This window comes from Piliocolobus tephrosceles, chromosome 17 (assembly GCF_002776525.5).
Source record: "Piliocolobus tephrosceles isolate RC106 chromosome 17, ASM277652v3, whole genome shotgun sequence".
Taxonomy (NCBI): Eukaryota; Metazoa; Chordata; class Mammalia; order Primates; family Cercopithecidae; genus Piliocolobus; species Piliocolobus tephrosceles.
The window spans coordinates 12,633,464-12,651,285 of record NC_045450.1 but is presented as its reverse complement, the minus strand read 5'-3'; the positions used below and the strand labels follow the sequence as shown (position 1 = coordinate 12,651,285).

At 41.8% G+C, this 17,822-nt stretch overlaps 1 protein-coding gene across 1 annotated transcript in view; it reads left to right on the top strand.

The window, feature by feature from the left end:
• CPPED1 (calcineurin like phosphoesterase domain containing 1) overlaps nt 1–11,170 on the top strand; it is a 138,922-nt gene extending 127,752 nt beyond the window's left edge. The window contains exon 4 of the mRNA XM_023231081.1: nt 8,184–11,170. Coding sequence (XP_023086849.1) covers nt 8,184–8,413 — 230 coding nt within the window. The 3' untranslated portion in view covers nt 8,414–11,170. The remainder of the gene's footprint in view (nt 1–8,183) is intronic.
• Nucleotides 11,171–17,822: the final 6,652 nt, after the last annotated feature.

Genomic DNA, 17,822 nt, shown 5'->3' with positions numbered 1-17,822 from the left:
AAAATTGCCAGACATTCTTTCCAGAAGAGTACAGTTTGCAACTATGAGTTAGGCATGAAGAGCCAAGTCTCATAAACGTAATTTAGCATGCAAAGATATAATAATGCTAAGTGCTTACTGTCCAGCCGTTCAGTGTTTCCCCAGGCAGGGCTGATCTCATGCGGTCCCATTTGAGCCACAGACTGGCTTTGAAACCACAGGAAAGCTACAGAGGAAGCAGTCATTTCCACCGCCCCTTGAGTCTGTACGATGGGAGCCTTTCAGTTCTCTGTTTATGGCGAGGACCCATCGGGCGCCCAACCCAGCGGTTCCAGCTGCAACCTGAGAACCGCACAGTTTTTGCTCTGGAGTGGCAGTGGCTGCATCTTGTCATGCCACCCTGCCTTGTTCATGTTGCCCGAATTTTTCTTTGTCTTTCTTTTCTTTTTTCTTTTCTTTCGAGACAGAGTCTCGCTCTGTCACCCAGGCTGGAGTGCAATGGCACAGTCTCAGCTCACTGCAACCTGTGCCTCCCAAGTTCAAGTGAGTCTCCTGCCTCAGCCTCCCAAGTAGCTAAGATTATAGGCGCCTGCCACCACGCCTGGCTAGCTTTTGTATTTATAGTAAAGATGGGGTTTTGCCATCTTGGCCAGGCTGTTCTGGAACTCCTGACCTCAACTGATCTGCCTGCCTCGGCCTCCGAAAGTGCTGGGATTTCAACCCGGATCACCAGATTAATTTGTGATCATTGTAAGCATTACACTATTGTAATAAGAGAGAATGATGCACCTCTCACTAATCCCACCCCACCCCCCTCACCTGGAACCACCACTATAAGCAGTTTAATGTCTATGCACACATGCCCTCTTAGGTATACATATGCACACATAGGCACACATACCTCTATATGCACACAAACCTAAGGTACACATTATTTTATGCAGGATCACACGATGTTTTTGCAACAGTGTGCTATACATATTAATGGTATTTGGCACCTTTTGGTGCCAGTACATATAAATTACCTCTTTTTTAAAAATGCACATGCTGTCATTTAACAGATCTTCCATAAACAAACGTTTAACCATATATTAATGTCCACAGGCACAACACAGATACATCTTTGGGCTTTTCCTTGGGGATTTCTGAAGGATAACCATCTACCAAAATGATTTTGTTGGGCCAAGGGAACGTACAGTAAAATGTGCGATAGTATTGCTAGATTGCCCCTTGACATGAGTTCTTTCTGTTCAAATTCTAATAAGAAGTAAATGGAATTACACTCATGCACCATTAGGCAATTTTGTTGTGTTGCAAACATCACAGTGTCCGTATGCAAACCTAGATGGTGTAGTCTACTGCACACCTAGGCTGTGTGCTATAACCTATAGCTCCTAGACTGCAAACCATGCAGCATGGTACTGTACTGGACACTGCAGGCAACCGTAACACAATGGTAGGGATTTGTATATCTAGACATAGAGAAGGTACAGTGAAAATACAGCATTATAATCTTACGGGACCACCTTTGTCTGTGGCATCCATCATTGACCAAAATGTCTATGTGTTGCACGTGACTGTAGCTGTTTCTCTCCACCTGTGGCTGTCTTAAGTAGGGAAGGCTGAATACCCTTCGTTTTTGCACCTGAGCTGATCCTTTATGCACCTGAGCTGATCCTTTATGCACCTGAGCTGATCCACACCTCCCTACAGGTGAATCTCCAGTTCCCGCTAGCACAGGTACCTATAGTCCCAAGAGCTCTCTTTACAGACCCCCCAGAACCCCACTCACCAGAAGCAGAGGCTGTCAGCAGATTCCCTTCCTGCCTTTCTCTTTTCCTCCCCTTGCTCTTCTGTCTCCTCGTTTGCTTTCCTTTGCACCTGTTTACCACCCTTTACCACCATTCTCAATCTCTGTTTCCTTCCTGTTTCCCGGCGTGGACCTAGTAAAAATCGTTTAGATCCTGGAACAGGAAAAGGACATTAGGAAAAAACTAAGGGAATCTAATCATGGGCTTTAATTAATGTTAATGTGTCAATATTGGTTCATTAATTGTAACGCATGTATTATCCTGATGTCGTATGTTAATGAATGGGGAAAACAGTAAAGGGGATATGAGAATTCTCTATGTTATCTTTGTGATTTTTCTGTAAATATAAATTGTTCTAAAATTAAAAGTGTATTTTTAAAAATACAGCCAGGCGTGATGGCTCACACCTGTAATCCCAGCACTTCGGGAGGCTGAGGCAGGCAGATCACTTGAGGTCAAGAGTTCGAGACCAGCCTGGCCAACGTGGTGAAACCCCCATCTCTACTAAAAATACAAAAATTAGCCGGGCATGCTGGCAGGCGCCTGTAATCCCAGCTACTCAGGAGGCTGAGCCAGGAGAATCACTTGAACCCAGGAGGCGGAGGTTGCAGCGAGCCAAGATCGTGCCACTGCACACCAGCCTGGGCGTCACAGTGAGACTCTATCTCAAAAAAATACACAAAAAATATATATAATTTTAAAAATAAAAACACATGGATCGTTCACATTTAGTCATTGTATGTGCTTCAGTTCCTCTTGGCTATGACAGTTTCTTACACGTTTCCTTGTTTTTGATGACAGTTTTGAGGAATGCTGGTCAGGTATTTGATACGATGCGTCAGTCTTGGGAATGTGTCTGATGTTTTTCTCTGGATTAGACTGGGGTGATGGATTTGGGGGAGGAAGACCACAGAGGTGAAGTGCCATTTTTATCACATTCATATCAAGAGCACATACTAACCGTGTGACTTTCCACTTTTGGTGTTTGTCCAGTTTCTTCACTGTAAATACATTCTTTTTTTTTTTTTTTTTAACCTTCTCTTTATACTCTTTGAACAGAAGTCACGATGCTCAGCCCACACCTAAGGGGCAAGGAAAGATGCTGTACTTCCTAGAGGGTGGGGTGTCTGTGTCATTTATTTGTTACCCTTCTGTGTGTAGGAGATGTTTCCCCCCTACCATTTTATTTATTTATTCAGTAATTTATTATTATGGTCTTGCGAAGTTTTTATTTGTTTGTTTTTAGAGACAAGGTCTCTCTGTCACCCAAACTGGAATGCAATGGCGCAGTCATAGCTCACTGTAGCTTCAAACTTTCAGCCTCAAGCAATCCTCCCACTTCAGCCTCCTGCGTAGCTAGGACCACAGGCATGAGCCACCACACCTGCTAATTTTGTAATGTTTTGTAGAGACGGGGTCTCACTATGTTGCCCAGGCTGGTCGAACTCCTGGCCTCAAGCAGTCCTCTCGCGTTGGCCTCCCAAAGTGCTGGGATTGCAGGCGTGAGTCAATGTGCCTGGCCACCTCAGGGGTTTTTTAATACTTTGGGTTATAATTCAACACTAGTTTATTTCACTACTCAGATTGTTAAGCTTCGGCCATTGGGAATCCTGTCGCTTGATTCCTGTGTCCCATTGCCATACCCCATCGTTGCAGGGTTTTTGTTTCTGATCACCGCTTTCCTTTCTCACAACACAAGATGTTCCAGGCTCATCTGTATTTCCTGCTCAGTGCTACAGTAGCCGTTTCTCCAAGGAGCCATAGTTCCTTTTATTAGAGAATCCTTACTAGGAAGCCAGATCTGAGTGCTAGGTGCTGTCATTGCTAGTACATGCTTCTAGGGGCTCTCAGCTGACAGAGCAAGGAAACGAATGTCTGTGTACTGGCCTGTGTATATACACATCTATAAATATTTTTATGTGAAACCACAGTGATATTGAGCTAAACGTGAATTACCACTGATATCTCCAACTCTAATCCATTATTACCATATGGGTCATTTTAGCTTCCTCGTCTTCCTGTAATTTTTTTTGCATTTTTTATTGAGCTATAATTCACATACCATAAAATGTGCTCTTTTGAAGTATCAAATTTAGTCGTTTTAATATATTCACAAGGTTGTGCAACCATCACCATGATCTAATTGCAGACCATTTTTACCATTCCACAGAGAAACCCTGCACCTGTCAGCAGTCACTCTCCTGTTCCATCCTTCCCTCAGCCCCTAGCAACCACTGATCTACTTTCTCTATGGATTTTGCTATTCTGGACATTTTATATAAATGGAAGCATACAAGATGGGGCCTTTTGCAAGTGACTTATCTCACTTAGCTTAATATTTTTAAGGTGCATCTACATTGCAACATGTATCAATGCTTTATGCCTTTTCATGGTTGAATAACATCCCATTGTATGGGTAGACCACATTTTGTTTATCCATCATCAACTGATGGACATTTAGGTTGCTTCCATATTTTAGGCTCTTTTGAAAAATGCTGCTATGAACACTCACCTACAAGTTTTTGCATGGGCAAATGTTTTCTTTTCTCTTAGATGCATACTTAGGAGTGAAATAGCACAATTATGGTAAATATGTGTTTAACATTCGAGGAATTGCCAAAATGTTTTCTAAAAGAACTGTACCATTTTACATTCCCACCAGCACTGTATGAAGGTTCTAATTTCTCCAAATCCCTGTGAACACTTGTTGCTTTCCATGTCTTTCATCACAGCCATCCGAGTGGATATGAATTGGTTATCTCATTGTCGCTATTCGCATTTCCCTAAAGAAAAATGATGTTTAGCATCTTGTCACGTGATTGTCGGCCATTTGTATATCTCCTTTGAAGAAATGTCTGTTTAAATGCGTTCCCGCTTGTTAATTGGGTTGTCCTTTGGTTGAGTTGTAAAAGCTCTTTATGTTTTCTGCATATTAGACCCTGATTAGATACATGATTTGCAAATATTTTCTCTCATTCCATGGGTTGCCTTTTCATTTTTTATGATGTTTTGGGAGAACAAAAGTTGGTAATTTTGATGAAGTTCGGTTTGTTTCTTTTTAGTTTGCTATGCTCAGACATTTTAAAGAAATAAGATAACTATACATTTTTTCTTGCAAAGTATCAGGTTATTCAGTATTTTTATCTCCCTTCCAAATATGGCAATAACTTGTATATGTTTTAATTTTCCACTGAACTCCCTATCTTGACATTTTTGATTTTTAGTTTCACTTTTAACATTAAAAAATAGCTTTAAAAATAAATCAATAGTTAATTCAGTTTACCAAAATATTGGTGTTTGTTTATCATTTTCTCTTAATGTTTCTTTCTTTCTTTTGCTGAAGCAATTCTTTCAGTGAAGATTTAGACGTGGTAAACTTTTAGTTTTTATATTCCAAACATGTCTTTTTTTTGCCCTCGAACTTAAATGACAGTTTAGCTAGGTATAAAATTTGAGGTCCATAGTTATTTGCTGTCAGCATTTAGAAGGCATTACTCTTTGATTCTGTTATTGTTAAGATTCCTGCTATCTGTATGATTATTTCTTTATAATGTTTTTATTGCAGTTTTCTTTCTATGGTTTTTCTCTTTGTCTTTCCTGTACCACAGTTTTATTGCACCATACATCAGTATGAATTAACTTTCATGTTTCCTGTGTAGTACTTTTATCTGAGGACCTGTGTCTTCCTTATTTCTGGAAAATTTATGTTATTTCTTCACATTCTTCTCACTCTTATTTTCTCCTTTCTCCTCCATCAACTCCTCTAAACTTCTGCTGATCTTAATCTGTCCTTTGAATTTTTAAATTCAAAGAACTCAAATCAAGAGCATGTTCCTATTGCTTGTGTCTAGGTCTCTGTATTGTCTTCTGGTTCCTCAGTTTTACCTCTCAGTTCACTAATTTCCTCTTTGATGTCTAGAATTGATCTCGTTTATTTTATTATTTTTCATAGAGATGGGATCTTCCTACATTGCCCAGGCTGGTCTCATACTCCTGGCGTCAAGTACAGGGATTACAGGCATGAGCCACCATGCCTGGCCTATCTCATTTATTGAGAGTTGTTTTTATTTTAAATTTTAGTGGATGCTTCTTTTGTGTCCACTATTTCTAAATGTTCATTGCCTCGTATTCTCATTCAATTTATGCCTATGTTGTCTCGTAACATCTTTTTATGGGTGTTAGTCCTTTATTAAGGACCCTTTGATGTCTTAAACACATTGATTTGAAATATTTGTCAATTTTAAATAATTAATTTCATCTGGAATGAATTTATGTTCCCAATTGAAGGGTTCGTAGACTATTTTATCACGTGATTTCTTCATGGGCAGCAGAATTTTTAATTGCGGGGTCAGTTTGAGTAAGGGGTATTTTTTTGTTTTTTGTTTTTCCCTCATTTTTTCTCTCTTGGCTAACTTCTATCTTTCTAGTGGTTTTCATTACCTCCATCCCCACCCCCATTTAGGACCAGGCCTAATAATAGTAGTTTAGAGCCCCATGGAAATATTGGGGAAAACATTTCAATTCCTAGACTTGAGCCTGTGTCTCTCCTTTCTTCCTAGACTCTCTGATTGCAATAAGCCTTAGCCCAGTGGTATGCTGGAGACAGCTCCTACCAACTCATTAGGACCAGTCATTACATTTTAAGGAATGTTGTGATCTGGTTGTTAAGTGGCCATTATTAATAATTATATAAACTCAGCATTAAATAGATTATATGAAAAAGCAAAGGTAATAAATACTCAAAACTGATCACTTTGTAATTCTTTTGCTAAATATTGCTGTGATCCATGCTCTTGAGGCTGTTGGCAGCATTTGTATCTCTGTGGTAGAAACAGATCTGATACACATGTAATGGGCACTACTGGGCATCTCTTCCACATCTGGTTCAATGACATCACCTTGGCAACTTGAAATCAGCCGCGACCACAATGGAAGTATTTACACCATGGAAATTGACAAACATGACAAATCAGGTCTTTAAAAATAATAATAACATGTGAAACATTTACCAGCCTACCACTTCCCCAGCACCAGGCAGCAGCAGCATTCCTCAGCCGCCTTCCATAAACAGAGGCACCCACAACAACCCTTCTTCCAGCAGGGAGCCAGGGTTTATTTTCCCCATTTTCCCCTGAAAATGCTTTCAGTGTCTATGGTCTTCTAAGAGCTGAACTCCTGGTGACATTTTACTCCCACTCATGACTTTGCCTCTCTGTTTTGTGTCTGGCCTGTAGGGCTATTTGTTTTGTTTTTGAGCCTACCTGTGTCCTTGGGTTTTCTGTTTTACGCTTCATCCATTACGGCTGTTTGGAGCAGAGGGGGTTCATCAAATGCCAAGCATGCTCTGCTATCTTAATTAGAATGCCATAAACATTATTTTTACTTATTTATTTATTTTGAGACGGAGTCTTGCTCTTGTTGCCCAGGCTGGAGTGCGGTGGCGTGATCTAGGCTCACTGCAACCTCTGCCTCCTGGGTTCAAGCAATTCTCCTGCCTCAGCCTCCTGAGTAGCTGGGATTACAGACGCCAGCCACCAGGCCCTCCTAATTTTTTTTGTATTATTTATGTATTTGTTTGTTTATGTGTTTATTTGTGAGACAGAGTCTCGCTCTGGTGCTTAGACTAGAGTGCAGTGGCATGATCTTGGCTCACTGCAACCTCCACCTCCCGAGTTCAAGTGATTCTCCTGTCTCAGCCTCCCAGGTGGCTGGGACTACAGGCACCTGCCACCATGCCCAGCTAATTTTTGTATTTTTTAGTATGAGGTTTCACCATATTGGCCAGGCTGGTCTCGAACTCCTGACCTTGTGATCCACCCACCTTGGCCTCCCAAAGTGCTGTGATTATAGGCGCGAGCCACCACGCCCGGCCATTTTTAAAATATTTTTAGTAGAGACAGGGTTTCACCATGTTGGCCAGGCTGGTCTCGAACTCCTGACCTCAAGTGGTCCACACATCTTGGCCTCCCAAAGTGCTGGGATTACAGGCATGAGCCACCATCCCTGGCCATAAACGTTATTTTTAAAAGACATAACTTCTGTCATCTGGATATTTCTGTAGGCCTCAGGATGTTTTCCTCAGTCTCTGTCTTTTCTCAAAGTCATTCACTTCATCTTCTCTCATTTTCTTCCCTAGTACTTCTTTGTACTAGTGATGACAAAAGTGTTAATAATATATTACAAATATGAAGTAACCTTTCAGAGATTCTGTATGTCACATACACTTTCTATTTGTTGATTATATACAGAATATTATACAGTTAATATGATAATTCTACATGATGGTATAATAATATATTTAATATATTACTGTTCACAGAATACAATGCTGGAGACCCCAGGTTACCTGATGGAAGTCCTCAGCCCCCTAACGTCTTTTTCCCTTCCCTGCAGGTGTCAAAGTCGTGTTCTCAGGCCACTACCACAGGAACGCCGGGGGCACCTACCAGAACCTCGACATGGTAGTGTCATCTGCCATCGGATGCCAGCTTGGCAGAGACCCCCATGGGCTCCGAGTCGTGGTGGTCACTGCCGAGAAAATTGTTCACCGATACTATAGTCTAGATGAGCTGAGTGAGAAAGGAGTAGAAGACGATCTCATGGATTTGATCAAGAAAAAATGACGGTCCTTCCTGCTCCCGTTCACTTTTCACTTGCACTATTTTTTTTTTTATTTTGCCAGAAACAGCAGCTGCACATAACCCCTTGCTGAAATATAAAAATAGCCCAGGCAGGTTTGTGAATTTATGTCCTTTATCAGAGAGCTGGGGCCCTATCCTGAATTACACTCAAAATAGAACTGCGATTCCTTTAAAATGGAGCGAGAGATCCTGGAAATCAGTTTTTAAAATAATAGACTATCTCTGCATGGATGTTTGAATAAATTCTCCTAATGCTATGTTTCTCAACTCCACTTTTGAATTGGATTGTTTTCTGGTTAGCGTATGATCAAAGTCTGCCTGTCGACCTCAATTCCAATCTGATATCCAAGTATGATCTTTGATAATTCCTTAAACAAACTACACCTATTGTATTAAATTGTGGTCATGATTCCCAAAATGCTAGGCAAAACAAAATTCATCTCCTTTCCTTCCCAGCAGAATGAACAGCTGTCTCCCTTGTTGCAAGAGCCATGCAGACTTATTTTGACAAGGAGCCAAGTAGCCACCATTTACTGTTAAATTCTGAGACTTCTGTTATTGCTGGTGATAGAAACAGAATACAGTTGATACAGCTCGGAGCCTAAATTTGCCTTCCTGGGTGCCTAGAAAAGTCACCTTTGCACATAAATTGGCCATTTATGAAAATCTCCTCCAAGAGACTGAAACCGAAGCTCTAAAATGCCACTTCTCCAGCCGCTGGGCAGCACATTTTGAGTTTGTTCACATCCACATTCTGGCTGTGTAGCCACTCCGCAGATGGGTGGTCTCTGGGCATCAGAATGCCCCGCCACTCATGAGACTCTTTATTGTGTCCACTTCGACAGAAGAAGTGGGAATGTGTGCAGAGCTCTCAAAAGAAACAAAGCAAAAATTCTGGTGGGGCCAAAACAGCGCCTTAAGCCACATCCTCTGAATTGGCCCTGACTTGAATTAAATACACTGATGCAAAATCCCTTGACAAAAGCCCGTAGGTTATTTCCAATCAGCATTGTTCTGATGTAACCTGTTTCACTGCATCTTCTCGGCAGCTTCTGACCACTGCTCGGTTTTCTCTTCTACAGCCATTGTTCTGGTGGACAAGTAACCTAGGTACTCCAAATCCTGGCAGGAAAAATGCACAGCATTACGGAACAGCACTCAGTAATCCTAAAATGACTTCCAAAGCTGGTTACACATGAACTGCAAAGTCTATTCCATTAAAAGACTTTCTCATTACAAAGTTTTAGTCAATGTAGCAAAACTATGGGAAATTAAATGGAAAGATAATTAAATATGTAAATTCATAAGGAACAAAAGACGAGAAGTTAATTATACGATAGGTTGGTGACACCATAGTTCATTGTTATGTGCCACAAGAAAATTGAAATTTTTAAAAACTAAAGTGCTCTTCTTTTAGTGTTTTGCTGCAATCTTGTTTTGTATTTGTTTCTTTACAACAGGTGTAGGTGTAGGAGGTCAAGAAAAGGAGTTCGGTAAAGGGCATAGCTAATAACAACCACACATTGGGCTGGGCGCAGTGGCTTACGTCTGTAATCCCAGCACTTTGGGAGGCTGAGACGGGCGGATCACCTGAGGTCAGGAGTTTGAGACCAGTCTGGCCAACATGGTGAAACTCCATCTCTACTGAAAATACAAAAATTAGCCAGGCATGCTGGTGCACACCTGTAATCCCACCTACTCAGAAGGCTGAGGCAGGAGATCACTGGAACCCAGGAGGCAGAGGTTGTGGTGAGCCAAGATCGTGCCACTGCCCTCCAGCCTGGGCAACAGAGCAAGACTCTGTCTCAAAAAAAAAATAAAACACACACACACACACACATTGAGACTTGAGATGTGGTGACACTTGGATCATAAACAGAGGGCTTCGATTCCAGGATGGGGGTTTCTCCGGGGGGAAATGAAAAGGAGCTCTCATTGTGGTCTTACACATGCAAAATGCTCTGAATTGTGGCCCATGGGTTTGCAGAAGGATAATGGAGATAATTGAAAGTAATGAAAATGAAACTTACCAAATCTCCTTCCCCAAAAACTTAACTGATTTAAAAGTACCCCAAGAATATGCAAAGAAAAGGGAATCACATCAACAGATGATTGGATAAAGAACATGTGGTATGTATACACAATGGAATACTATTCAGCCATTAAAAAGAATGAAACCATGTCCTGTGCAGCAACCTGGGTGGAACTGGAGGCGGTTATCATAAGTGAAATAACTTAGAAGTGGAAAGTCAAATACCTCATGTTCTCACTCATAAATGGGAGCTAAATAAAGTGTACCCATGAACATAGAGTGTGGAATAGACATTGGAGACTCAGAAGGGTGGGAGGAGGGTAAGGGATGAGAAATTACCCAATGGGTACAATGTACACTTTTCTGGTGTTGGTTGCAGGAAAAGCCCAGACTTCACCACTTCGCAATATATCCATGTAACGAAACTGCACTTGTACGCCTTATATTTATACAAATTTAATTTTTTAAAAAGGAAGAGAGAATCATTTTAAATTCTCACCACTTTTTAAGTAAGTAAGCAGTGGTATTTCCCAGTGGCAAGAGGTTCAGAAAGATGTCAGGAAATGTTTTTGTAGATAAGCATCTATCATTCTGATGGGTCATGACTAGTGTGTTCACTTGCGGTTCCTTTGCCTTTAAAAAAAGAGAACGATGTTAAAAAATAAGTGCCTTATACTGTGAAAAATGATAAAAGGACTTCCTGATTCGAAGTGCTGTGGTTTTGAATGTTTGTTATGTGTTTTAAGTGCTTTGGCTCAGAAAGGTGGGGGTCACATGGCCAAGGTCTCCCAACTCATCTTGGTGGGGAAGGAACGGATGTAGATGGCCCAAGGCTTGAGTCCATGCTCCATAACACTGTCCTGTCTTGGAAAACGTTTCTCAGCGGTGAAAGGTTGCACAAGCTCAGCCGGTGGCAACACACTGAGTACGGTAATCAGCACCTTGGACAGTGTTAGCTGGAGGCCCCAGGGATTTCCTCCCAGCTCTGCAAAGCCTAAACCATACCCTGATTGCACCAGGTTCAGGGGGCAGAAGCTTGTCCAGAGGGCAGATGGTTCCAGGGGGAGGATTTTTACTGGGGGATTTAGAAACTGAGCTGAATCATCATGAGTGACGGGACACAGCCCTGTCTGCAGCAGTAACTGTCCGCAGCTCTAGCTGCTCCATGTCTGGAGTTACCACCCCAGGGTGTAGGGAACCACCAGCTGTCTCAAGGCAAGGAATGTCATCTGATGCTCCCCTTTCCGATTAATCACTTTAATTGGAGGAAAAAACAAAAACACAAGGGCATGTTACAGGGGGAAGGTTTTTTAAAGTGATCTCAGATTGGATTGCAAAGGCTCAAGTGATTTTGGGAATGGGGCTGGGAAGATGATCATTTACTTATTACAATAAATAATTTTATCTCACATCTTCAGTCATGTTTCTTCTAAGACTGGGAAGAATGGGGAAAAAATCTAGTAAGCTTTATGGCACTAGCAACAGAACATTTTATCCTATTTTGTGATTTTCAGTATTAAGAGACTATTGATCACTTGCAGAGTTACAAGGCAAGCACTAGTTTAAACTTGAATAAGACAAGGACCATTGACCGTATATACCTGTAAACGACACTGCAGTGTATATAACTGTAGAAACAGTATACACATAGTAGTTTAGTATTATAGTCTGTATTCCAATCCAGAATCTTTCGAGAAAAGGTTGCCAAAACATCATTTGCATTTACTTGAACTCTTTTTTTTGAGACGGTCTTGCTCTATCACCCAGGCTGCAGCCTTGAACTCTTGGGTTCAACCAACCCTCCCACCTCAGCCTCCCAAATTAGCTGGGACTATAGGCTCGTGTCACCACATCCAATTTTTTATTTTTATATTTGTAGAGATGGAGATCTTGCTCTGTTACCCAGGCTGATCTTGAACTCCTGGCCCCAAGCAGTCCTTCCACCTCGGCCTGCCAAAGTGTTGGGATTACAGGCGTTGGCCACTGCACCCATCCTTACTTGAACTCTTAATACTTATTCCTCAAGTAGTGCCTAAAACGGTTTTGTGCAGTCACAAAATTAGATAGCAATATTATATTGAGCTGGGGAAAAAAAGAATATTTAAGTAAATTGCCAAGGCAAGTTCTATTAAAAACTTTCTGTAATAGACATCAGGAATTTTTTATTCAGGTAACCTCAACAGTTTTGATTGTACATGTAACAGATAGTACTTGTAATACTGATTTTTATAACTTCATAAAATATTCTCAAGCCATGGGGGAGCTCTTATGTATTTTTTAGTGATTATACACACACACACATATAGTAAAAGTGGAGGATTCTTTTCTTGGAATAATGATTTCTAGCATTTATCTAGAAAAGATTTTGCTGACTAAATTTTCTTTTTCCTCCGGTGGATTTTTAAACATTCAGTGCATGCACATGAATACAGATTGGATTTTTCCTTTAGGTTTTATCTATGTAAATGAAGTCGATTAAATGTGAATAATCATGTTACCCTTCATTATTCTGGCAATTATGTTTGAGAAGTAGATTTCTTCACAGCACACTTAGAATGAGTGAGCCACTGTGCCTTTCTAGAAACGCTTCTTGTCATCATTTTGACATCCACTCAAACGCTCACCCCTGAAAGTGGCCTTCCTCCTCGATATGGTTTGGCTCTGTGTCCACACCCAAATCTCATCTTGAATTGTAATCCCCATAATCCCCCGTGTCAAGGGACGGACCTGGTGGGAGGTAATTGGATCACAGAGGCAGTTTCTTCCACGCTATTCTTGTGATAGTGAGTTCTCATGAAATTGATGGTTTCGTATTTGACAGTTCCTCCTTCACACTCGTTCTCCCCTGTTGCCGGGTAAGACATGCCTGCTTCCCCTTCCACCAGGATTGTAAGTTTCCTGAGGCCTCCCCAGCCATGCAGAACTGTGAGTCTATTAAATCTCTTTTCTTTATAAATTACCCAGTCTCAGGCAGTTCTTCATAGCCATGTGAAAGTGGGCTAATACACTGCTCCACCCTGTTTAAGGTTACACTTCTTGTCCCAGCATTGCATTCTCATTCCCTTGCTTGTTTTTCTTGTTTTTGGTGTGGGTTTTTTTGTTTTTGTTTTTGTTTTTGTAGCGCATCACTGAGAAATGTCCTTGCTTAATTATCTCTAAGTGTAAACCACCACACACACCCACCAGAATGCAAGCTTCAAACAGCAGGGACCATGTCTGTCCCATTGCCACTCTATCCCCAGCATCTGGAACTGTGCCTAAGGGCATAGAGTTGCTGCTCAAAGAATACTCGGCAATGGATGGTGAGTAAAGCTATATAGCTATGGCGATCACATAGTAATCTATACCGATTCTAACTATGAACACCCAATTGATAGGGGAGGAAGAAAGGGAAGGAGGTGATGTTCCTAAGCCTAGTAGTAGTCCTTGTGGGATTGTCGTCAAAGTGAAGTATTGGCAGCAGCTTCACCAATAACTGGCAGCACCATTGTCATCTTTAGTTCATTGCTCTCAGTGAAGAAATAGGAGATGAAAACAAAAATATTCTCCACTTGTTGTAATTCTAAGCTTAGTTCACTGAACAAATACTGTACAGTAACCAAAGCAGGTGAGCCAGACAAGAGAGTGACTCTACACTGAAGGTTCTATGTGAATATAAAAGAGATGTCTTGAAATACAGGGATGAAACTCAGGAAACACTGAAAACTGCATTGTGGGAGCGCAGCCCAGGGACATGATGGGAATGAATAAGATTCCTGGGAAAATCTAGCAGCACTGCAAGATACCTAAGGACAGAGCCTTAAAATAGATGATTAGGCAAAAGATGGAAGTTGCAGAAGGAGTAAAGAGAAATCTGAAAACTCTAGGCTTGTGCACCCTGAACAAAAAAGGAATTGGCTCCACCTGGAGTTCAGTGGTTTAAGCCCCTACAGTCCAAAATTCCTAGAGTGAAGACATGCAAGGAACTCAAAACCTTGGTGAGTCTCCCCTCCCCTCCACACTGGTCTTAGGGCAAACCACAATTGCAAAGCAGCACACCAGAGGTCAATAAAGTTCTCAAAATTCACTTTTTTTGTTTTGACATAGGATCTCACTCTGTTGCCCAGGGTGGGGTGCAGTGGCACAATCTAAGCACATGACAGTCTCCACTTCCTAGGTTCAAGCAATCCTCCTGCCTCAGCCTCCCAAGTAGCTGGGACCAAAGGCATGCACCACCACACCCAGCTAATTTTTGTATTTTTGGTAAATGGAGTTTTGCCATGTTACTCAGGCTGCCCTCAAACTGCTGGGCTCAAGCGACTCACCTGCCTCGGCTTCCCAAAGTGCTAGTGTTAACAGGTGTGAACCACCAGACCTGGCCTAAAATTCACTATGTATTAGACCAGAGATACCAGAGGAAGAAGCCAGGTCACTGGGGAGTGAGGAGTCCTAGCAGGGAGACAGCCGGGGATAGGAAGCCTCTGATTTGTATATTGGCTTCACACAAATCTCTTGCTTACCCCCAAAGCATGCATGAGCAGGACAGGCAGGGCAACACAAGCTTAAAGAATTGAACCAAGATTTGAATCACTGCGCAGAGGAAGCAACAGAAAGCTTACCGTTGGAGTCTGATCAAGTTAATTGCCTGCAAGAGCCTCAACATTCTTCAGAAGAATATAACTGAATCCCAGTTCTTCACAATATAATATTCACCTTGCCCAGGATACAACCCAAAATTGCTTGACAGACAACAAAACAACAAAAGCAACAACAGAAAAAAGAAAATACATTATTCTCAAAGGAAAAGACAGTCCATCCTAAGATGCCCCAGATGTTGGAATTACCACTCCAGGAGAATAGAGCAGCTACTATAACAAATCTTTATAAAGTAAAGGAAAATATACCTAATATGAATGAAAAGAAAGGATATCTCCTAGAACATAGAAAAAATCAAATGAAAATTTCAGAACTGAAAAATATAATATCTAAAATTTTAAAACTTACTGGATGGGCTTAATAGCAGAATGGAGGAGAGAGAAAAGAGTCAGGAAACTTGAAGACAGATCAATAGAAAGTATTCATTCTAAAATACAAAGACAAAAAGGATTTTATTAAGCAAAGCTTCGGGACCCTATATCAAAAGTTTAAAGTACAGGTGACGAGTACCAGAAAGGAAAGAAAGAATGGGCCACAAAAAAATATTTAGAAAAATGATAGCCAACAACATCTCATATTTGGTGAAATTTTAAAAAATTAAATTCTGTATGCTCAACAAACACAGAAAGCATGAGTCACAAAGCAAAATATTACTAAACTGGACTTTATAAAGATTTTGTTTTTCAGTGATATTGGAAAATGGGAGGCAAGCCTGGAAGAATAAATTGCGGCACATTTATCAGATAAAGGGCTTGTATCCAAAATATGTAAGGAACTGCAGCCTGGGCAACATAGCCATATCTCCAACTCCTGACCTCAAGTGATCCGCCTGCCTTGGCTTCCCAAAGTGTTGGAATTACAGGCGAGAGCCACCGCGCCCAGCCGAACCCTTCTTTTTAGAGACCAGAATGGAGGGAAGGGAGACGGTGATGAGTCTAGGGTAGTGGGTAGAGACATGGGATAATGTATTCAATCCATTGTTTGATAGGCACATATCCATTTCCTGCTAATTCCTCTCTCAGAGGCACTCTGTGCTGTGTTTCATTGTGAAGCAGGTGAGGCTTTTTGGATTTATGCACAGGTAGCCTTGGTCATGTCAGGAAAGAGCCACCATCTATATAGAACGGGTAATATCTGCCTTTCACAGAATCCCTGCCTCTGGGCAGACCTATGGATGTGTTGTAGGCACTGAAGGAGAGTAGATCTAGGATGTAGCCTATTACCATGATATGTGAAAGTCTTTCCTTGGTCTTCCAAGCTGTCCTTTCAAGCTTCCACAAAAACAGCTAATGATTTCATCTCATAATACTTTTGAAATACTCTCTGGATTTGCTCTCTTAAAAAGCTACCACGGAGGCCAGGTGCAGTGGCTCAAGCCTGTAATCCCAGCACTTTGGGAGGCCGAGGCGGGTGAATCACTTGAGGTTGGGAGTTTGAGACCAGCCTAGCCAACATGATGAAACCCTGTCTCTACCAAAAATAGAAAAATCAGCCTGGGATTCAGGCGTGGTGGCATATGCCTGTAGTCCCAGCGACTCGGGAAGCTGAGGCAGGAGAATCACTTGAACCCGGGAGGCAGAGGTTGCAGTGAGCCGAGATCACACCACAGCACCCCAGCCTGGGCAACAGAGTGAGTGAGACTCCACCTCAAAGAATAAAATAATAAGTAATTAATAAAAAGCTACCAAGGTAGGTTTTTGGCTCAGTGGTGCAGTAACTCACGCCTGTAATCCCAGCACTTTGGGATTCTGAGATGGGAGGATTGCTTGAGTCCAGGAGTTCAAGACAAGTCTAGGCAACATAGTGAGACCACCCCTCACATCTCTACAAATAGAAAGCAATGGTGACACCTATCTGCATTCCCAGCTACTTGGGAGGCTGAGATGGGAGGATCACTTGAGCCCAGGAGGTCGAGGCTGCAGTGAGCTGTGATCATACCACTGCACTCCAGCCTGGGTAACAAAGCAAGACCCTGTCTCTGAAAAAAAAAGGAAAAAGAAAAAAAAAGGGGGCTACCAAACTGGAATATCACACCCTGAAACCACATATTTTGGTGTGAACAGCTATTAAAATGCTACGGTATTGTATCTACCCTATAGGTCCAGGTTTTCCTGTTCTCTTCTATGTTGTCGTGGGATGAGATCCAACACGATACCCTGAGTGCAGGAGCAGTGTCTTCATAGCCACTGTGTCCTCATTGCCTGGCCTGGGGCCTGGCCCTCCTTATAAATGTGTGTTGCCTCCTTGTTGCTTCCTCTGTGCTGTGTTTCATTGTGAAGCAGATGAAGCTTCCTGGATTTAAGGGTTTCCTGCTCAGCAACCCAACACCGTGAACCTTCCCTCCAATGATTCATCCATTCCAAAGATTTGCCGAGGAGGTACCGCGCCCTGTGCCTGGCGCTGGTGAGCAGAGAGCAGCCTTTGTCTCCTACGAGACAGCTTAAACACTGATGTTTCCTGTGTCCCGGGCAGCCTTCTCTGCTCCCTGACATTCCTGGGAAACCTGACCAGCACCAATCACAGTCATTACTGTGTATGTGATGACGGTTCCCACATAGAATGATTTTAAGACAAGATGAACTTCCGCTGACTGGACAGCATGACGGTGTCCCCAGAACAACTCACACACACCATTTCCAAACTTTAATTCATCTCTGTTACCAAAGCACTTTCTCTTTTTTCTTTTCTTTTCTTTTCTTTTCTTTTCTTTTCTTTTCTTTTCTT